Genomic DNA, 23,739 nt, shown 5'->3' on the forward strand with positions numbered 1-23,739 from the left:
GTATATAAAGTGTAGAGTCAGAGCATTGAGAACAAAAACACAAATAAAGCTTACGTTCTCCTATCTTGATTCTCCAAAAGGAAGAAGGTGTCAATATATACATTTTTTGTTTCAAAAATACACACACATACATCTGATGTAGGTCAATGCCCTGTGATAGAGACATGAAGAAGACTTTCATTTTCTACCTTTTTGCTTGGATAATGACACTGATTATATTACATTTTTAGACTTAGCATTATTTTTAAGATGGAAGGATAAAGACATGCAGTATTACTCCATAAGCCGCCCAGTGCACATTAACACGTATGATCAAAGCCAGCAGGCTCACCTGTCGTGTCCTCTTGCAAGCCAACGTCAAAGGCCAGCTTGTCAGTTGAAGACCGGGAGGTGGACAGGCAGCACAGGTACTAGAGGACACAGAAGCAGCAGCTGTCACTCACGGTTATGGTCCCACCCAGTGTCATTCTGACTCGCGTTGGTATCAGAGTGAAAGCTGGATGCTTCTGGGCGAAGTCCCGGTTTTGCCAGTGAAGGGGAACAGCACATGCAGGGCCTCCTCGCAGCAGTGAAATGCGGACATAAGCACATATAACACATGTATGTACTGAACCAGGGGACACAGCCTGAGAGGGGCTCGGGGTCAAGTGGATGACTGGGTGCAAGAAGGAGCTGATGTGGAGAAAGAGAGAGACATCTAGTCAGAAAGGAGGGAAGTTAGTGAAAAGTGACAGTACAACTCACAGGCAGGTTTTTATATTCTCTTTCAGTAAAAAGACTTTAATAAATAAACTGTTAAAACAACATCAGAAATGAGAAATGGTTCTTATTTCACTCTTAACACTTAACTGGCCTATCAAAAGTGAGATACTCAAAACAGGGGTCATGATGAACAAGAACAGCATCGATCAGACTGTCAGACCTCAGAGGGAAGGTAGGGGAGGGTGGGGATAAGGGAGAGAGATCAACCAAAGGACTTGTGTGCTTACATATGAGCCTAACCAGTGATCACGGACAACAGGGGGGTGGGGGCATACGTGTGGAGTGGTTTGGGATGGGAATGGGGGGTGTTGAGGACAAATATGTGATACCTTAATCAATAAAGTAATTAAAAAACAAAAACAGGGGTCATACGATGACAGAATTGAAGGACCTTAAAGGTCACCTAAGCTGCTCCTCATCCTGTAAGTGGGAGAACTAAGCAGGGTACAGATCTTAAAGGGCACAGCGGCCCTCACTTTCCCGACCACGGGAGATGGGACGGCGCTGCTCACCATGCCGCTGTTGGAGTGGCGCAGCAGGATGGCGTGTCCGTAGAGCAGTGTCCGGTGACCACCCCCTTGAGCAGTCTGCGACGGACGAGACAGGGTCGACAAGAGAAGAAAAACCAGAACAGCAAACTTAACGAAGTCAATAAAAAGTCCCCGTGTTCCCGGGAAAAGGTAAGAGCTACTGCAGACGACCAAGTGCGGTGGGAAGACGCTCGCCTGGACGAAAGGGTTCCATGCAGCCTGCGCTGTGGGGCGCGCAGGTGCCTGGCTCTGGGAGCAAGAGCTGATTTTGGTGAACACTCAGCATGACGTGATCCTGATCACAGATATTTACTGTCCTTATTTCCCACGGCATGTGGTCTGCACAGGGCTCTTTGGTCACTACTGTACCCAGGTGCCTGGCACACGTAAGGACTAAGCATTTGTTCAGTGAGTGAGCCTTCCAAAAAGGCAACACTGATCAAATCATCCACAGGCTTCAAACCTTTCCTACCTCCCCAAGGTTTCTAGGAAGAGTCCAAATTCCTTTCTATGAACTAGAGGAACTCTTCTCAAATGTGAGCGTGCACATGAGTCCCTGAGAGGCGGGGAAGCCAGACTCCTGGGCTGCCCCGGTGACTGACGCAGGTCTGGGGTGAACAGAGAAGTTGGTCTTTTCTACCTTATAAACTGCACTTTCAAACTCAGTTCAAGGCCACCTCCTCCAGGAAGCCTCCTCCGGTTTCCTCAGTTGACTGCTCCCTGAGCCCCCTGCAGCCCCGGGTACACCTGGCACCTGGTCTAACCACTCCACCAAGTGAGCACCATTCTCTCTGGGTCAGACTGTGAAGCCACGACAGGGACCTGAGCTCTCAGCACAAAGCACTCAATAAACATGAGAGGAATGAGAAGCAATGTGGGCGCCACATCCACCTGGGTGGGGTGGGAGTCAGGTGTCATGGTGTACAAGTCCAGGTGTTAAAAAGAGGAAGGGACCACAGACTGGGGACGGGGGTGGCAGAAACTGAACAGGAGCCACACACTTGGCTCAGGGGAAGATCATGGAAGGTACAAACAGTTAAGCCCAGGAATGTGCACAAGTTTTTGAAAGAGAAGGCTGTCTTTAAGGATTTTAAGGGTGCGACTGGTGATATTGACATATGTGTGTGTGTGTGTGTGTGTGTGTGTGTGTGTGTGTACACCTTAAGAAGTGTGGAGCACTTTAATATCAATACTATTATATCTTTCTTACTAAAAATATATCCCTCCATATTTTTCCAAATAATTTCTTAAAATAACTTCACATGTTATGCTTGAAAGGCCTCAAACCCATTCTTAAAAATCAATATTAACATTTATTTAAATTATTTTAAAAACTGCTTTTAAAACAAAAGGAAAATCTCTTTTCCACACACTGAGGGAAAAAACGGGGGGGGGGGGGAATCTACTTTGTAAAATTATATTCCTCCTCAGATCAAGGCCCTCTATAGGAAGCCCCTGCATTTTCTGTGCTACACGTGACTTCGTGGCCAAGGGCAATTCCCCGACCTTGACTGATCTGGGTTGCAGTGGCAGGAGCTGACTTTCACAGGAGATACGAGCTCCAAAGCTCTGACATCCAGCTGAATTTTCCTGACAGTCACATCCATCAAAACAAAAATTTTAAAACGAAGATTTAACCAAAAATGATGAAGTGCTCCTTTTACTATAAAGTTCTGCCCACGCATTTCATATGTTTATATGTGCCTATGTATAAATGTTCAAATTGGTTAAGCTAAGAGGAGACATTTTAGTGTCTAAATTTTCTTCCAACTATTCATTCTACACAATTAGACAATTATAGATTTTAACTAGAGATTTCCTCACCACTTAAATGCTAATTATGCCAGATTTAGTTCTAATAGAACTCATACAACTATGCACATAATCCCCACTAAATTAATTGTTACTAATTAACTTAGTTACCACAAAGGGATGCAATTTCTGTCACATGCGCTCCAGTACTTTTCTTCTAACTTGTCATTTTATATGACATTAATCTAATTGACTCCGTTTCCCAAAAAAAATTTAAAAATATGTAATTTCAACTCTTGGGCTGATTGGGTAACTCAATTCATTCAATAAACATCTGTCAAAAGAATAGTGTGTGGGGATGAGTCCTAAGGGATGATTTATTCTTTCCTGTGTTTTTTAATTTGGCAAATCATGTCACTTTTCTTGTTAAATGTGGCCGGTCCTTCTTTAAGTGAATAAATACAGGGTGGGCAAAGTAGGCTTACAGTTGTGAGAGCACAAAACAGTTTATTCTTGCATTATTATTTATTAATTATTGTACTGTGTTCCATCTGAACAACCCTAAACCTACTTTTGCACACCCGTGTGTATGGACTTCCTCTGAACTTCGGTACTGTAGGAAGGTGGTCACCACTTTTAGGGTTACTCCTTCGAGACTGTGCAGCCCCATTTCAGGTGGGTGCGGCGCCCCCTGCGCAGTCTCAGTGAGGAGACGACCATCACCACTGGGCGACAGCTGCATCCAAGCAGCAGTAACTCAGGTCTCTAGAGCAGGCCCTTTCCCTCCAGCCACCCACCCCCACCCTGCAAGCACACGATGCTCTGACCACACTGACCTCTGGGGAGCCAGCCAGGACCAACCAGATAAGAGTCCATCAGGCTCATGGGGAAGCAAGCTCGAGGCTGGCCTGCCTTCAAGAGTACACTTCAAAAAAAACCTCGGTGACTGTGGAAGTTAATATGTTAACTGTTCTTTGGAATCTAAAATGTGAGCAAAGCAGTCAATTGCACCAGTTAAAAGGAGAATTAGGAAATTATATTTCACATAATACAAATAAGCCTTCAGTTCACATTAATGCCATCGATACTTTAGGCCTGTAATTCTCCATAAATATTATACATAAGAAACACTCTTTCCTATTCATTCAAAACATATTAATGGTGGCTCTGGCTGGTGTGGCTCAGTTGGTTGGAGCCTCATCCTGTACAAGGAAAGGCAGTGGGTTCGATTCCTGGTCAGGACACATACCTAAGTTATGGTTCAATCCCAGTCTGGATGCCTATGGGAGGCAATCAATGGATGTTTCTCACATTGATGTTTCTCTCTCTCCCTCTCTCATTTCTCTCTCTCTCTAAAAACAATAAAAACATATCCTTAGGTGAGGATTAAATATATATATCCTCACCTAAGGATGTGTGTGTGTGTGTGTGTGTGTGTGTGTGTGTGTCTACTGTCAGAGTACGCAGCCTCTCACATCTACACCAGAAATTTTGAATTAACATTTTTCAGAGTTGGTATCTTTTGAAATGATATTCTTTTGAAATTTTAAACTATATTAAGCCTTTATTAACTAAATACAGTAAGTTTCTCTATACATTATTTCTTGAATTTTAAATTCAAACTTTTGTGTTTGTTATATGAGAATAGTAGGCACTTGAAACTGAAACCAAAGCCTTCTACTTTTTGTCCCAAATACTGCCATTCTGCTCCCCTCCTCTCCGTTTCCTTCAGTGCTGGGACCATGTGCTTCCCGCTTTCTGCCTCCTTTTCAAACCTTTCTGCCTTCCAGCGGGTTGGAAAATGAAAAGAGGTGGAATTATTTCCCTGTCCCCTGGAGGAAGACATGCTCTAGCGGCTTTTGGTGCTTCTTCTCCTTCCCCAGAGTGTGAATTTCCTACTGGATTCCGGCAAGAGCATCACACCGAAAACAGCCAATGGGATACCGCGGTGAAAATGCTAACTGGAGAACGAGTAAAAACGGTTGTTTCAATGGGAGAATTCTTAACGTTGGCTAAATTAAACTAATATGTTAGCCTATGACACAAAGGTGCCAAATGCTGTTTATGAAGCTGACAAATCTAAATATGTGATTGACTCCTTTAAATTTAAAAGTTCCGAAGTTTGATTTAATTTCTAAAACTTTCAGATGTGAAAAGTGCCATGAATTCAAAGTTTAAACCAAACGTGAAATGTACAAAACAAAACATATAGTAGATGATCCAGTGTCTTACCTTCATCATGAATTTCTGTGGGGGCAGAAGAAAAGAGAAAAAGTATTAAGTATATTATTTCAAAGACATTTTAAAAGATCCCTTACTTATGAAGATTTTTAAATGGAATTATGTGAACAATAAACATACAAAAACACATTCACTGTGTTGTCACAACAGAACAGTATCAACCGCATGCCAGATAAAAGCTGGAGCAAGCAAAACTCTTTTTACAAGTGTTTTTACATTAGTTCTTCCTTTTCCTGTGAAAACATGCTGCTCTACTGTGATGCCTGTTTCAATTTACAACATATCTAAGCGCCAAAAAAGCCCAAAGGTATCATCTTAAAATTATACTCTGAAAATGCTTTTAAAACCGTTTCACTTCATCTTTTGCATTAAAATTCAGTGATATTATCAGCAACACAACTAATTTTAGTAAAAACAGTGGATTGGAAGCAGGTAAGGGTGTTCATCACTAAAGTGCCGAGGTGACAGTAACCATGAACCCTTCCCGAGCCTACAAGTGTGTCGGGAAACCCAAAGAAAATACCACAGAAGCTTTGCTCTTAAAAAATGACACAGCCTCTTCTCGTGACTTATAATAGCTCCCTTTTCTTCTACAAAACATAGTATGTGCATATATTCCCTCGTTTTCTTTTAGGCCCATTGAGTCTCCTTGACCTATTCCTAGGAGACGTACACAGACAAAAAAGAACTAGGAAGGAAAATGGCATTACTTTTCCAAACTTAGGACTACATTTAGTTGTCATAAGCATTCAAGTCCTACAGAGAAAAGATACACATATTCACATTAGTTTTACAGAAAATAGCAAGTTTTCAACCTACAACTTATAGATACCAGTTGGTTCCCTGAAACATAAAAACATAGTGATATGTACATTAGTGGCATTCTCTTATGACTGATTTTTTCTTTTTTAATATATTTTTTATTGACTTCAGAGAGGAAGGGAGAGAGAGAGAGAGATAGAAACATCAATGATGAGAGAGAATCATTGATTGGCTGCCTCCTGCACGATCACATATTGGGAATGGGGCCTCCAACACGGGGCATGACACTCAACCACTGAGCCACACCAGCCAGGCTTCCATTTTTAATTTTATAATTTAAGGAAAAATTGTAAAGGATCATTTCATTTTAAGATTAGAAAATAGAGGCTGTTTAGTTATGTATCTATCACTGATATCAATGGTAAATGATGTCAGGAGTTTACTGTCTGGTAACCTGTCCTTATGAGTGAGGGTAATCTGTTGACAAAAAAAGGTGTTTCACCAACAAAGACTTGGGTTTTGTGGCTGTTTTAGATTCATGATGATTATTGGTGCTCCTAACAAATTTTAGAAGACAAAAGACATTTAATATTAACAATTTCAAGTTGTAAGCATATATCAATATATACTATCCAACAGGGTATCTGGATATACATTTGTAGAGAACCTCAAATATTTGTCTTATGATAAAAATATCCCATGAAGCACTGGCTGCGTGGCTCAGTTGGTTGGAGTGTGGTCTATTGTCTCTCTCTCTCTCTCTCTCTCTCTCTCTCTCTCTCTCTCTCTCTCTCTCGCGCACACACACACACAAAATGTTGGGGATCCTATCCCTGGTCAGGTTGTGTATGGGAGGCAACCTATGGATATTTCTCCCTCACACTGATACTTCTCTCTCTCCCTCTCCCTTCTTCTCTCTCTAAAAATCCATGAAAAGCATTTCCTTCGGGTGAAGATTTTTAAAAATCCCGTAGAAATGCTTTCTTTCTAGGCTTCCCACTGACAAGACCCAAGAGCGCTGTTGACAGACTTGTGCAGAGCGGCCCAGAGCATCTTAAAGGGGCAGGGCTGCCACCGGCACATGCAATGACACAGCCCGAGGCCCCGCCCCGCATCACGCACATTCATGACCAGCGCTGGCACGCTGGTATTTTGAAGAAGAATTCACAATTTTGGGGGGGGCCGATTGGTAGTAGCTGTTGTTTTTTTCAAGCTATCTACACTGCACACACAATGTTTAAACTAGACTGTCTTTTCTTTTGAGTGCAATGGATCTGACATATATGCATAGAGTTGTCTAGTTCTCTTTTGGAGGAAAAGAAAAATGAACCGGTCTGATAAGCCACTGCAATCCTCACCCTTTATCCCTGGGACGCGTGTATCTATCACTGGGCTGCATGAAGTCCTAAAGTGTGAGCAGGAGAGCTGCCTCGGGCTTCCTTCTTCCTCCAGTTTATCTGGAGAGAAGAACTAAATCAGAAACAACCGGGTGGGGACGTGGGGGTGAGTGGGAGCCCCTTCCTCACCCCTCGCCTGCAGGCCTCCAGCCTGGAGAGGCCTGAGCTGTGGAGACAAGTTCACTTGAGTTCAATTGCACGGGGCACTGAGCACTTTAGTTACCACAGTGAGACCTGTGCGACATGAAATGACTTGGGGCGTTTCATGTCTGAATAGGAGAAAGGCCCAGGGACCCAGCCTCTGTTAACCCAGGGGACAGAGGAGATCCCCGCCCCCCGCGCCCCCCCCCCCACACACACACACACACAGAGCAGGGGGTAAGTTGTTCTCTGTGACACTCAAGGATAGAAACAGGTAACAAACTCTACCTGTTTCTTCCCCCCTCCCTGTCTCTGGCTCTTAAACAGACCATAGTACCACAGTAATAATGGAACTTGGCCACATCACACCGCTGTCCCAAACTCAGCGTCCAAAATCCTGCAAATGAGTCCTTTCCTCATGACACTGACTATCGCCTTCACCTTTCAAGGTTGTACGAATACGTGTAACCGCCAGTTTCTACTGTACGTGGGAAAACATAAGAGCTACGCAGTACGACTTTAAGGTTAATATTTGTGATAAGTGATGTACTAAAAGCCCTCCTGTTGACTGAAGTGCATCTCATTAGAAAGCCAATTACAGAGAAACTATATAGCTCGGGGGGGGGGGACATTTTCATATCCCCCAGTTCAGTTGAACCAAACCATACACAAGGTTCTAACTAGAGACCTGTTCATATATGTTCAGTACAACACAGCAGTTATTGTGAAAACTAATAGTACAAGCCACACCAGGAAGCCACACAGAAATATTAGAGGCAAGAGCAAACGTGCATGTGTTTAGATCACAATTCCTTTGCAAATCCATGGAAACACATACCCATTTTTCCACATCAACTTTCTGTAGAAAGAAAAAGTCAAAATAAATAACAAGCAAGCAAATAAATGGCAATGTTTCAATTACTGTCACTTAAATAAATTAAAATTGTGGTCCCTGCACCAAAATCAACTTCCAGTTCTCTCGGAAAAGAAACACCATTTAAACTTGTAATTAATAACATTGAATCTCCTGGAAAAATAAAAGCCTCAATTAATTAGCAATCAGAACTTCAAAGGCATTCGACTGGAAATGCAGCAGGTACAGGAAATAATGATCCAACCTATTCAGAAGCAAACATGAATATTTACCTAATTCTCAAGCCCAATAGGCCTCCTGATTTAGGAACGCTATTCTCCTCTAAGATCTATTTAATTAAAAAGGTCAATTTTAAATATAGCATTAACTACAAATCTCTCATGAAATAGAAGTAAAATTTCTCTCACACCAATCTTTGTAGCATTACATAAAATCTCACAATATAACAAAAGACATGCTTTGGTGGAAATCTTGGGCCTTAGCTAAGAATGCCTACCCTTGGTAAGGAAGCTCCTGGAAATGACCATGTATAAAATGCAGCATACAGAGTGATTATTTTTAAAACGCTGTGAAATGATATGAAAACACCAAGTTCAATATGCAGTGGAGCCTCAGAGAAATTCTATAGGTTCAGAGGTTCCTTATCACAAAGCCTTTTGGCTTCTCTAGTATTTTACTTAGACCTCAGAAAAATCTGTCCTAAGTCTTCCCCCAGCCTTCGAGTTTAAAAACACACAATGGTTTAAGAAAGAACAGTTTACTCAATGGAAAAGCCTGGTTTTTATTATACATTTCTAAGTTATTTAGCTGTTGCATAGAGTTCAAGTCCTCACTTTAAACACAGACCTATCAGAGCGATGAGTCTATTTCTTTAGATACTGGGACAAAGGGAAGCAATTCAGTCATGTCTGGTGTAGTTACCATTCACTTTTCTACCGTCAAAAGGACAAATTTTTGTTTTTATTATTCTTCCCCTCCCCCCCAAAAACAAACCTCAAAGAAATATGAAATAATTTCCTTCTCATGTGTACCAGGAAGATAAGATATACCATATTTTTAGAGATTTCAATGATTAACAAAGACATTATATTATACCCTTCACTAGAGGCCTGGTGCATAACATTAGTGTATTCAGGGAGCTCCCGCAGGCCTAAGCCATCAGTCAGACATCCCCCGAGGCTCCCAGACTGCGAGAGGGCACAGGCCGGGCTGAGGGACCCCCACCCAGTGCACAAATTTCATGCACCAGGCCCTCTAGTATGATGTAATTCATTTCCCTACTCATACTACAGTTATACACACTAATATTTCTGTTCTGTAAATGATTGGCAGAAAAACAAAACAAAGTCTCCAGGCCATGGGTGTGTAAACAATCCCAGTTTTTATCTTTGGCCCTGGAATCTTGCTTTTATTTCTTCACTCCCACCAAAAAATAAAACACACTTATTGAAGTATCTGATTCACAAAGCACCGACTCCATTCTGTCTGACCTGGAAGAGACTCCTGGCTGCTGGGCGCTCTCTGCGTTCACTCCACACAGTGTGACACAGTCACTCGGAGTGGCTGCTGGGTCTGCGGACTGAACAAAGGCAGCGAACTCCAGCGATGAAGTGTTCAGTGCTGTGGTTCACTGCTGCTTCCTCTGCGTCCCTGCTGTTACCTGTCATTTCTCTCTCTCTCTCTCTCTCTCTCTCTCTCTCTCTCTCTCTCTCTCTGCACTGCCTAATCTCATCGGGACACTTTTCCCTCTTGTCTTCAAGGGGAAGAGGCGATCAGAAGAGACAACAGGAAACCCGTGCAACGTGCCCTTGGTGTTCTGCTCTCTGCTCTCTGCCACAGTCCAAGCCTAGGTCTAAGGCTTCCTATCCCAGCAAAGAACTCAGCTCCGTGTGGCCTTAGCGCTAATGGCCTCGCATTCTCTCAGAACCACGTGAGCACAACTGGCCACCCGGCCAGTGCCAGCCTCATGCCACCTGTCAGCACACCCACGTGGCCTCGCAGATCCTCGGTCACCCTCAGGTCTCTGCCTTCCTCCACAGCTCTGAGATCAGCTACAAAGAAGTCCAGCTTCTGAGAGTGCGGCTGCTGCACCGCTTCAGGTCCTCAAAGCGGGATCTGTGCGCACAGGAGTGCACTTTTTCTAGGAAAAGGCTCTAACTTGCATCTGACTCACAAAGGCCCGTGCCTGGAGATGGGTTTCATTTCTCCCCAGGCTGGGGCCCTGGGCGGTGAAGGACGACTTAACAGGAAGTAGGCTGGGGCTCCAGGTGTTAACCTGCACTGTTAACTCGAACGTGTGGCTGCCTAATTCCAGAAGTTCATGTCCTCATTTCCTTCCCAAAATGTCCCTTCCCTCCCCCAGTGGGGAGGCAGAGCTCCACTAGCAGAAAAGACTTCTTAGAACTTTTCAGACCTTTCATTTTGGTTTATAAATTCCGTCTCTTTATCCCTCAAGCCAGCACATACTATTGGAAATCTGCTTCGTGTCATGGCAGGCACCGTCCTGGGTGTAAGAGCACACTCCTAGCCCTGCCCTCGTGGGTGGACACACTAAGGGGACGGGCGGTCTGGTAAAGAATAAAAATAAACACCTGTCGGAGGGTATAGGTGCATGGTAGGAAACAGTGCTGGTTGGGGAAGCACCACTTGATAGAGAGATGGCTGAGAGGCGGAAGTACGCTCTCAGATCAGACTAGAACCGTGGTCGGCAAACTGCGGCTCATGAGCCACATGTGGCTCTTTGGCCCCTTGAGTGTGGCTCTTCCACAAAATACCACAGCCTGAGCGAGTCTATTTTGAAGAAGTGGCGTTAGAAGAAGTTTAAGTTTAAAAAATTGGGCTCTCCAAAGAAATTTCAATCGTTGTACTGTTGATATTTGGCTCTGTGGACTAATGAGTTTGCCGACCACTGGACTAGAATGTTTTAAGAAAATAAAGTTTGAACTTTAAGAGGATCAAAATTAAAGGTGGCTGTCTCGATAAATGAGTATCTTTATATCACTGGTACATTCAGGAATAGTTTCTCTCATAAATTTACCATCTGATTCATTTGCTATCAACTATTTATACTTAAAAATATTGCTTCATTTTAAACACACAAAAAATATGAGCAAGATGTCTAAATTGAATGATACGACTCAAATAAAATAATCTATCCATTTCAAGATTCATAATCTAAAACAGGTGTAACTGCACCAGGTGATCAAATTACATGTTGATTAAATTGGCTTCCTTATTGAATTTGATGCTGATTCTCTGGAAAACACAACACTCCAACACACAGAAATACATCAGATCAGTAGCTTCAGAGCAGGAAGTCATCTTTCTAGAGACAGGAAGGCAGTAAAATAGAAGGTGGAGATTTCAACCACAGACAAATGTCCACCTTCTAAGTGGTAGATAAATAGTGCTGCTCAGGCAGTATTTTAGCTATAAGCCCTGTAGGAGGCCATAATCGCATTCACCTTTTAAATCTCAGCCCCAGTTTCACAGATGAAGGACAGGTAGATGGTTACGTACGGAGGTCTGGACAAGATGCTAGCGACCCTGTCGGGTTAGTAAGTGTACTAAGTTATTAGCATTTAGCGTCATTCCCAAAACAGCACCCAGCTTATCCGGATCTCCTGCACAGTGGGGTGAACAGAACCCAGCTCCCAAAATAGAAAGTCGTCACAATGGATAGTTGGGAATTGCAGTTTCAATATAAATAGCTAGTGACATCATATTATCCACAGCATAAATGGACTAATCCCTTAGCTTCTCACGGTTTTGAACTGTTGAGGACATCAGGCATTGGGATGGGATGTATGCCTTTGTGGAGGGGAAGTAAGTAACTAGGCGTTGGAAGAGCAATTATTTAGAGCGCCCTCCTCTGTACTCTCATTGAACTACCATCAAAGCATGTTTCACTCCCATTGCAGTGATTTATTTACCTTTTCTGTTCATTATTAAATTGCTAAGTTCCTCAAGAGCAAGAATGCATTCTTCTGTACCTCTGTGTCTCCGGCCCAGAATTCACGACAGCAGCTCAACACCCCTCTTTGGGATGAAAGCTGCATCAATCAGTTGGGTGAAGTAGGGACCCAGGTTTTCCATGTCCCAGCCATGGAGACACTGAGCACAGACTCTGCTGGCTCCTCCTAGATAAGGATGTCACTTCCTGGACCTAGTTTGGCACAAGAACCTGGAGGATCTCAAATTTGAATAAATATTTCATTAAGGCATAAGGATGTCACTTCAGTGTCTGCTTGGTATTACAGCAAAAGACATTAGAAATTATCCAACATTCATTTACACACATAACCATCTTTCTTCTTCCAAAAAGAGAACCTGGTTTTGTGGAGGTGCCCTGTCCTCTCCCTCCCCAAGCTCTGTGACAGTGTGGTGGCCCATTTTCCCAGGCCAGTAAGCAATGCAGGCATGAGTAAGTGACCGTGGGCAGGAGGAGACGTCTACCAGGGGAATTCTGGGGAAAGTCCCTTACTCCCAAAAACAAAAATAAGCCAGCCAGCTCTTTTTGTGCCTCCAGATCATTTTCAATTGGGGTGTCATCCCTGGAACTGCAGCAGCCACGTTGTAACCACGAGGGAAGCGAGACTAAGAACCAAGCCAACAGCAGGGAGGACAGAGGGGAGGACCAAAGAAAGTCGGAGCAGAGTCTCACCCATTACACCGGACTCCTGTCCTCTGGACTTCGTGTCCTTATTTTTTTAAGCCAAAAATGAGTACGTTGTGAAAGCTGGCACAACAGTCTATAACATGATGCCATGGTGTAAAACTATATTTGTGTATAATGCTCGATGAACACAAACACTCTTTAGCTGTGGTTATCGTCAGGGAAAGGAGGTTATGAGGAAGGTATTTTCCATTTATACTCTCCTATATTACTGTTATGAGAGCAAAACACTGAAATGGTTCTGGGATTTAAACTGGAATTTAAGTATATTTTTATACTGTATGCATGGTAGGCACTAATTACCTTTCTCTCTCTCTCTCTTTTTTTTCCCGTTATGAAGAAGAGCCATTTTTGTTTTGGGTTTTTTTTTGGATTTTTTAAAAATGTTTTTATTGATTTCATAGAGGAAAGGAGAGGGAGAGAGCGATAGAAACATCAATGATGAGAGCTGATCGGCTGCCTCCTGCACGCCCCCTACTGGGGATTGAGCCCAAAACCTGGGCATATGCCCTGACCGGAATCCAAGCAACAACCTTTTGGTGTATGGGATGAAGCTCAAACACTGAGCCACACCTGCCAGGCTGTACTAATTACTTTTAACAGTACCATTAATCAAAGACTGAATGATTGTGATTATGATTGATTGACTGATTGATTGGAGTCTGCCATGCCCCAGGCAGGCATTCTGCTGCAGCACAAGTAAAAACCGTGAGTGTGGTATCATTTTTCTTCACTAAATCGTAGCCCTTCGGTCTTTGGTCTGGTCTCTTCAGAGGCAGACATCCACTGTCCCAACAGTATTGAAAAGTGTAATCACAGTTTTACATCCCAAACGTTTAATTCTGTATGTTAATGGAGACTGGTGTGCAGAGCAGTGACATATTTGAAACTGGATGAATAACACCAAGTGGTTAAGTAAACCTCACTCCTCCAGTGAGTCGTTCTCCCTGCCACCTGAGACCTATTTTTAATAACCTACAGGACACAGTCTATTTACATAAACCCCAAGCAAGGTTTGTCAAGCTTTCTCCCCTCCACACTGCCCAATTCACGGTCATGAAGAGAAAACAAATGGAAAAAATCAATATCAACTCAGCCAGGTGGCTACATCATTAGCTCTTTTACTTCTGGATCCATGGCTTGTCTGCCCAAGAGCTTGAACAGTCTTTAAATATATTACTTTATTGATTTCAGAGAGGAGAGAGAGATAGAAACATCAGTGAGAGAAAATCATCCATCGGCTGCCTCCTGCACACCCCCTACTGGGGACTGAGCTTGCAATCTGGGCATGTGCCCCGACTGGGAATCGAACCACGACCTCCTGGTTCATAGGTTGACACTCAACCACTGAGCCATGCCAGCTGGGCACAGTCAGTCTTTTAGATGTGGTGCCGCTGGACACGTGCCAAACACCAGAAGAATAGGGTAGAATAGAAATATTAAGATCTACATTTGGAACTACCAATAAATACTAAAAACTCTTCAGGGAATAAACTCTTTCAAATGCAAAATGTATGGGAATCTATGAACCATATATATAAGATAAACTGAACTTAATATTGATTGGTTTACAGGAAAACCAGGCTCCTGTCAAATCATGTACACTTTTCAGTCCTTAATCAACTCAACTTCTCTGATTTTTATTTGATTTTGTCAATAGCCTCTCTCTGGAACTCTGTACTTCCACGGTGTAATTTAATGGCACCCAAAGCCGCTCAGGTCCCAATTCCCAGAACCAATGAGTATGTTACAGATCGCGTGCTGCTGGCTTTCAGGATGGGGCCGGGCCCAGCCAAGCATGTCACCTAGAAAAGGCCAGGAGCCAGGTCTCCCGAGGGCCCGTGAGGAACGCAGTCCTGCCCAGGGAGGCGGGCTTAGATTTCTGAGCTCAAGAACTGTGAGCTAAATACATTGACAGTGTTTTCGGCCACCAGGTTGGTGGTACTTGTAACAGCAGCCATGAAACTAATTCGGGCGGCTTCTGGCTGTCCTCTCCTGCTCTCCTTTGCCTCTCGGGCCACTTGCCTGTGACCTTGTCCTCCTCTCCCCCTGTGGCAATAATGACACTGCTCTGCTCCCTTTACTGGACACTCATAACAAAGAGCTTAAAAAGCACAGACGTTAGAACCGATTCTGCCCCGTTCCACCGCTTGCTGGCTCCGGAGCCTACCAGATAATCCAGCTTTCAGGTCTAGAAGAGTTGAGCCTACCTCTCACTCCTCTAAGTATTCAAATGAAGTAAAACATAATTTACCAAGCTGGAGATGACAACTTGCATGACGAAGGATATGCTATAGATTCCCGTAAGGAATTCCAAGGAGAGGCTAGTGACTTAAGAGGCTTCAGACTGAGGACACGGATACCTATGGAGTCCAGAGACAGGATTGTGACAAGGGCCAGCAGCATCCGCTGGTCAACTGTAATCAGACCTGCTATTTAGCCATTTGCACTTTGATAATTAAGATGGCTGTTGTAGCCCGGCCAGTATTGCTCAGTGGTTAAGCACTGACCCATGACCAAGAGGTCACTGGTTGGATTCCTGGTACATCCCAGGGTTGCGGGCTCACACCCCAGCAGGGATGTGCAGGAGGCAGCCAATCAATGTTTCTCTCTCATCGATGTTTCTATCTCTCTCTCTCTACTTCTCCCTTCCTCTCTCTAAAAATCCATAAAAAATATATATTTTTAAAAGATGGTTGTTGCAGGGAAACAGTCTTGGCTCCAAGTCAACAGTGTCTCTCCCCCTGACTACCCCAGGCCTTTCCAAATGAGACCACCCTAGAACCTCTCAAGGACCTTGCCTCCAACATCGTGGCTGACTGGGGTCCACTCTCATTAATTGATGCTTGTGCCAAACTAATTGTGAAATATTCTGAATACCATTTCTGGGTATAATCAAAACTCTGCATCTAAGAGAGAACCTTTCTTTGCCAAAAATATAGTATCCCTTTGAGTTATCTGATGGTGGTTTCTCCCTAACAGTTAGTGGTCTTAAAGTGAGAGTCAGCTCCATGCAGTACCTTCCTTCCTGTAGCAGGTTCCTCTCCATTTTCACTAGTATGTTCTAATTAGTGTCTCATGGTAGCTATGTTGGGCTTTATAAAATGGTGTTCCACCCATCACATAAATTACCACCTTCTCTCTGACAGAAACTTTCTAGATGGATTGCAACTCAAAATAAGACTCAGCTAAATAAAATTATTTTGGGGAGTGCAGTCCAGAAAGTCTTACTAATAAATATTTTTAAAGCATAAATTTCAAAGTAGTATTTCCAACACTTCACATATACACAGAAAATTTAGAGCTTGCCTAGTTCAACTCCAGGACTCTGGGGGTATAATACATCTTTTCAAAAATTCAAATTGAGAAACAGCTGCTTAGAAATATATAGTTGTAAGTATCTATAAAGACAAGTGAAATGACAATGTACTTTCCTAGATGCTCATGCAAAAGAAAACTTAATTTTTTTCTTTGTAAAGGCAGACTTCAATTTCAAAGCGGAGATGCATGAATAATGTTTAAAAATCAGGAGGGGTTACTCCAGGTAAAAACAAACTAGTCAAATTGAAAAATATTTTTACTACTCTACAATTTAAGCCTACTCCAAAAGCTTTGCATTAAAGAATAGGAAACATTTTTAAACTGTATATAATTTAATATAGTAATTTCAGATTTTGTTGTAACCAAAACTAAACTTGGAAAATTTAACTATACATTTAATAAAATAAGCTTTTAATCTAACATAAAATAAATATCACTAAAAAAATCATAAAAATAAACATCTCTTCCATACTTAGTAGTATACTATAAAATTTTAAATTAATTTACAATTAATGCACAAATCAATTAAAATCTTAAACTGTATGATACTAAAAATTTTTAAAGTAGGCTAGTGGAAATATCTTACATCATAATTGATCGCTCATTTTCTGAACAGTGTACTATCATTTTTAAATCTCTTCACTTATCAAAACCTGAACAATGATTAACAACAAAGGCAACACATAGACAAATAATAGCCAAAAAAATGTTCAGTTCCATGCCTGGAAATAGTGTAGTTTATTAAACCACACCCTGCAGTAATTATAGCACACACAAAAACAAAACCCAAAAGTTTGACCATTCAGCCTCCTGCTTAATTCTAAACCTGTAAGAATGGGTAGTAACCCAGACATTAGTTATAGTAACCCACAGCATGGAAAATAACTTAAATGGCCAAATAAGCTTTAAAAGAACATTTCTGCTCCAGGAGACAGAATAAGCATTTCAATTTGCAAAAGAAAATGACTAACTGTTTGCAAACTACGGTCAACTAAAGCTGCATCACCATAATTTCATTGCTTAAAATATATGAGAGCCATGAAAATTTACTGGCCATAAAGAAGCTTAGAGCAAAGTACATTGATAGAGATTTTTGAAAATGAAATAAAGATTAATGACAAGGGGGTCAATGGGGGGGGGGGAAGGGGAACATATGTAATACTTTCAACAATAAAGAATAATATTTTAAGAAGATTAATGACAAATTAAAATCATAATAACAGCTCTGAAGATAGAAGAAACACACAAATGCTCAAAGAAAGATACTGTTTTAAACCAAAGATATAAGAATGAGGTTAAAAGATATGGATCATCTTGAAGTTTGATTTTTTTTTAAGTTCTTAAAGACATCACAGATCTGCTAGATCAAGATGAAAGTCAACCTTAAGGAAATCATAAGTAAAAGGCATTGACTTATTTCAGCAAAAAACAAAATCTCCAATATCTGTGAAATAAATCATTCATATAGTGGCCAGGTTCTTTAAAATACTGCATATATAAAAAATACTGCATATATAAATACATAAATTAAATACTTGCCCCTTCTGACTTCTCCATCGTGTTCGCCAGCATCTCCTGTAGGGCCCGGACAGAGAGGGACTGTTCCAGCACAAAGGTGCAGATGGAGAGGTCTGGGGGGACATTCTGTGTGGAAAGAGGGAAAGCAGCCATCATCATCACCATCTTAACCATTATCACCATCACCCCCTTCACCAACACCCCATTATCACCACCATCACCACTACCACCACCATCACCACCACCACCACCACCACCATTACCACCATCATCATCACTACCATCACCACTACCACCATCATCACCACCACCATCACCACTAACACCAACACAACCATCATTACCATCATCACTACCACCATCTTCACCATCACCACCACCACCATCACCACCATCATGATCTCTACATCATCATCACAATTATTACCATCATCACCACCACCACCATCTTCATTACCATCATCATCAAGCATCCAGACTCAATTTACCTTATGATACTTCAAGTTTTTTCATATAAAAAGAGTACTTATCAACTCTTTAATATGTGCTCCCAAATCATTCCATATACATCGTCTATACTTAATCCATTTTTTATTTATATGTAGCAATAGCTACAATTTTAGTACCAATCTGACAGGCGCTGCACTCAGAGCTTTACCAATAACTCCTGAGGTCGTCTGTGGTAAGGATTACCATCATTGTGTGGACCGAAAACAGAAGTTAGGTTACTTTTCCAAAGTCACAATTACTGCATTTTTCAAGCCAGGGTTAAGAAGCCACAGTTCTCTAACTCTCAAGCTTTCATTTCTCACCTACAAAGCAGTCAGCTGATAAAAAATTAGAAGGACTTCATATTAATAATGAAGTTAAGCAAATATAAAATCAAATTGATATAAAATACTCATTTACATTGGTTTTTTTCTTATCCACAAAGATAATGATTAGCTTGTTTTATTCAAGTTGGATATTATATTTGGCCTCTAACTTGGAATATTGTCATTTGCCTTCTGTTCTGTGTGGTGCTTTATTTTCTCATTCATTTTTTCCCTTCTCTTTCCTTCCCTTAAACTTCCACTCTAATCAATACCCCATATATGCTGAAAATCCCAAAAGGTAACTACCAACTTACTTTATGGTGAAGGAAACAGGCAGGATGAGATAGTTAGAGAAAACTATCTCCATAGGGATCAAATACATTATTATGTGTATCTGCTTTTGCTTTAGAGAAGCAGAGTCCAGTGAGCAACCAACCGAGTATGGAAAAATAGAATTTTCATAGTAGAAGGACATTATAAATCCATTAAACACAAATTCTAGCAAGACTGTGTCTTCATAAAAAGAGAATTAGGAAGATAAATGTGATAACCTGATGCAATGCATCAAAATGACAATTTATAGGGTTTATTAATGTAGTTGACTGAAACTGCCATTCGAGTGATTTTTCTCAGCAGAGAATGATGCTTCATCGTTTCAAGGAAAGATTAAGTAAGAGGGTGCCAATACTAAAATCAACATTATTTTATGGATGAAAGCAGCATATAATCGGGGCACTCAGCTTCCTCATACCCCCCACAGCTTCCTGGAGCCCGTGTTTTGTTCTGTTTTGAATGAACTGTCCTTCTCTGGATTCCTCTACCCTCCCATCATGGGCTGCTGAGCTCCTGTCCCATCATCAAAGCAAGAAGCCTGCCTCACTGCTCACTGGCTATTGTCATTTCTAACCTTTGGCTTCCATCCCTGAAAATGTGATAATGACTGTACCATTTTCATAGGCTGTTGTGAAAATAAGGGAGATAATATAAGTAAAGAGCAATTAGAGTCCAGACCGTAACGAAGAACTCAACGTAAGTGAGCCGTTCTCATTAGCTAGTTTTGCATGTTGTCATTTCTCTCCATCTGTGGCATTTATGAAGTACTATCACTTCTCAAAAGTGATTCTTAAGTGGATTCTATTTTGGAGAAATGGTGTTTGTGACCACAAATCAACCATTATCCACCTGTTCAGAACATCCAAAATGTTCTAGTATTTTCTAGAAAAGGCACGTTCTGGGAATATTTAAAAGTTTACATACTGCGTGTATTTATATTGTTTTGTGCCACACTTTGATCAAACTGTTCAAGTCTGATCTCTATAATATATTTATTTTAAAGATGCCTGAAAACCACAGGGATGTGAAATAAATTACTTCTGCCAAGCTAACTGCATTGTGCCACAGAATGACATACGTTACGTGTATTTTTCCAGCTCGTGGGTGTGAGCGGGAATAAAGGGACACAGGATGCACAATGGCACTCTGTCTCTCAAAGGAACAGTTTGTCTCGAAACCCATTGTCTTCTGGCCCATCTTTGTCACTGTCTTTCGCTCCCATAGCGTCCAGAACACACATAAATGTAAGAGAAAAGCTGAGGCAGTAAAACAATACCTTTTACTCCTTTCAGGAAAACTTGAAACAATACAAATCAGAGAATCATAGTATGTTTGTTTTGCTCTGAAGAAAAATGGTCCATTTTTTTCTTTTTTAAAATTTTATTTTATTGTTTAAAGTATTACAGCCTCCCCTAACTGCCCCCCTCCACGGCACATACCCTTCCCTCCCCCCACACCAGTGTCTTGCATCCATTGGTTATGCTTACATGCATGCATACAAGTCCTTCAGTTGATCTCTTACCTCCCCCCCTTTTTTTTCTTGATTGATTTGAGAGAAACACTGATTGGTCGTCCCACTTATTTGTGCACTCATTGGTTGCTTCCCCTATGAGCCCCAACCAGGGATCAAACCCACAACCTTGGCATAACAGGATGACACTCCAACCAACCAAGCTACCCGGCCAGAGCAGTCTGGTTCTTTTAAGCAACAGCATCATTACCGTAATGTGCTACCTTTTAAAGTAAACTACTAAAAGTATTTCTTAATTTAGATACATATTCCTTCAAATGACCTTGAAATTTTTATAGTACACCACACCATAGCATTTATGTTAAGCCTTTGTTCTCACCTCCCCAAAATAAACTTGTCAGTTAAAAATAAAGGGTCTCGTTTCATTAATCAAAGACCAACTAAAAAACCCCAAGTGGAAACCAAAATGAGCCCTAACAAAGTACAACATTCTATAAACCTTTGTAACACGAGCTCAGATTTGAAAGCATTAGCAAGTTATCTTTTCCTTAATCCTAACTTTTTTTCTCAAAACTTATTACTGAGAAACTTAATTTTTAGAACTTCAATTTGGAAGAACTTCACTCTCCCTTACAAAGAGTGAGCTCCCAAATCACAGGACCCTACATGTTGCATGCTTTCTATGACGGGTATGTTAGATGGCCACTAATGGATTTTAAGTAATGTGGATATGATTTCTGAAGATAAACATGTTAAAATAAAGCAAACCTGTAATATTTTGATGATGGTCTAAAATTCTAATTTATGTAGTCTGAAAGAAACCTTCATAGGGTAGAACATTAAAAAAAATAAAAATTATCCACACAGAATTCAACTGCATTATATCAAGCTCCTCTATTGCAGGAAATTAAATAGATTCATACACACCCATTCCATTCACATGGAGGTTACTAACCTGGCAAAAACACTGCATCTTCACAGGAGTAAACTCTTTGGTGATAAAATTACAGGCTTCTAGATCTTTTTTTAAAAAATTATTGAAGAGAGAAGAAGGGACAGGGAGAACCATCGATATGAGACACATCAATCAGCTGCCTCCTGCACATACCTGACCAGGGATCGAACCTGCAACCTGGGTATGTGCCAACCAGGAATCAAACCTGTGACCCCTCAGTCCATGGAATACTGCTTCAACCAAGCACACTGGCCAGGGAACACTTCTAAACCTTTTATTTCGCAAATACCATAGTATAATTCAATGTTCGATGCCAGGTTTAATCCTAGTGAAGAGACTTAATAATAAAATCACCCCTTAAAATAACCACCCGTCTCTTTTCTCCAAGCTGCTGTCGTGAATATATCTGGTACTATTTTGGCCCCATTTCCACAGCCGATGTCGGTGCTAAAAGAATCAGGGCTCTAGGTGAGTGCTTGGTGCCTGCTGAAATGCATCTTCGTTAGATCATCTCTGCTGCAGGGATCAACTTCATTTCCTTTATGACCGAGCAACAGGCCATAAAGACAAGTGAAAAGTGAGCAATAGACTGTATGGGGACCTCATACAGCCCCCATCTCTGTCCCACAGACCATTCTCGTCTTACGTATTAAACTGCTCAAACTTTTTCTGTTTGTGATATACCTGTAACACTAACCAACTTCAACAGCTCACACTGAATTGATATATGCTCATTAAAACCAACACTGTATTTCTCACAGCATACTCAATACGGTTTCCCAATATCATGTAGCCAGTTTTATGATGATAACAGTACTTTATTTTCAAAGACATGTAACTTTGGGTGTTCCGCTATTAAAGAAGTCACAGTAAGAAGCTTCCAAACATTGTTCAGGGACATTGCAATCATGATATTCAAACTTCACGTTCTAAATGATCTTAAGCATCATATAAACCGCAGTTAGTCCTGGGAGGAACCGCTCTGGTATCTGCGTAAACGCCGTGGGAATGGAGTAGACCCCAGGGCGAAAGCATCAAGTGTTACAGGAGCCGTGAACTCAACAAAATGTGACCAAAGATGGAAAACAGGAAAGAAATGCAAACAAGCTTAATAACTAAGACAAATGACGAAGTTCAAAAAGCAAATGAACCAGTATGTACACATATAGAGGCTAACTTCCTACCGAACATATTCGTGACAGCAGTTTCGGAACTATTATAGAAGTTCTATTTCTGTTCCAGGTGACTTTCACACCATTACACTATGAAAATCTAGACCAGCATTCCTTGATGCTTTTCAGTTGAAGAAAAAAATAAAATGAAATAAAATGAAAAATAAATAAAACTTTTTAAAAAGGAAGGAAAAAACTGTAAATTCCTTACTGATTCAGCTGCTTCTTTCATGCTGAGGACAGTTTATCATGTTGGAGTTAGAAAGAACTAGGTTAGAATCCTGGCTCTGCTTCTCAATTGCTGTGTGACCTTGGGAAAGTCACCTAGACTCTCTGAACTTCACCTTCTTCCTAATGATGTGAAGAGTAAGTGAAAGAATGCACCTGTGATACCCAGCAGAGTCTCTGATACCTGTAAAAAGCTGTGCATGTTGTTATTCTAAAGCTGTTAAGGTAGAAAGGGAAACATTGCCTAGAGTCCAGTAAAGTAGACAAAATATTATCTTATGTAGGGAACATGGAATAGAAAATAAACTGAATATGACTCACTGAGTATTGCTGTTTCCTTAGATATGAGTTATTAGAGTACTGAGGTATAAACATGCATTTCGTAGGGGTTAAAATGATCTCTCCACTGATTAAACAGCGTGTTTGTATTGTAATGAGTTACCTCATTAAGGCAGAATGGTAGAGAAGAAATGATGCTCTAGAACTTGGCCCAAATTTTAGTCTTGACTTTACCATTTAAGGACAAACTTTTAAGTTATGTAACTTCAATGCCCCAATTACCTCAAGAAGAACCACGCAGAGGGATAAAATCATTTCTAACATAGCTTCAAGTTCGTTTTTCAAACAGCATACACCGTGACACCCTGCTTGCTCTGGCCACATGCTGTTAAGATCTGTTTCTGCCGTTTTTAATGCAACAAAAACAATTTAAATATTGAAAACAAAAACACACTCAGAAAAGTTAAAGCATTGGGGGAAGGATGTTTATCGCACAAAAGGCTGAATAATGAT

At 41.3% G+C, this 23,739-nt stretch overlaps 1 protein-coding gene across 1 annotated transcript in view; it reads right to left on the reverse strand.

Annotated features, from left to right (window-relative positions):
- Positions 1-23,739, reverse strand: part of RYR2 (ryanodine receptor 2) — a gene marked incomplete at its 5' end in the record, with an annotated part of 198,852 nt that overhangs the window by 150,944 nt on the left and 24,169 nt on the right. Inside the window, 5 exons of the mRNA XM_079763764.1 lie at positions 332-410; positions 1,275-1,349; positions 5,277-5,291; positions 8,424-8,440; positions 17,991-18,099. Coding sequence (XP_079619890.1) covers positions 332-410; positions 1,275-1,349; positions 5,277-5,291; positions 8,424-8,440; positions 17,991-18,099 — 295 coding nt within the window. The remainder of the gene's footprint in view (positions 1-331; positions 411-1,274; positions 1,350-5,276; positions 5,292-8,423; positions 8,441-17,990; positions 18,100-23,739) is intronic.

This window comes from Cnephaeus nilssonii (genome assembly GCF_951640355.1).
Source record: "Cnephaeus nilssonii genome assembly, chromosome: 23".
NCBI classification, from domain to species: Eukaryota; Metazoa; Chordata; class Mammalia; order Chiroptera; family Vespertilionidae; genus Cnephaeus; species Cnephaeus nilssonii.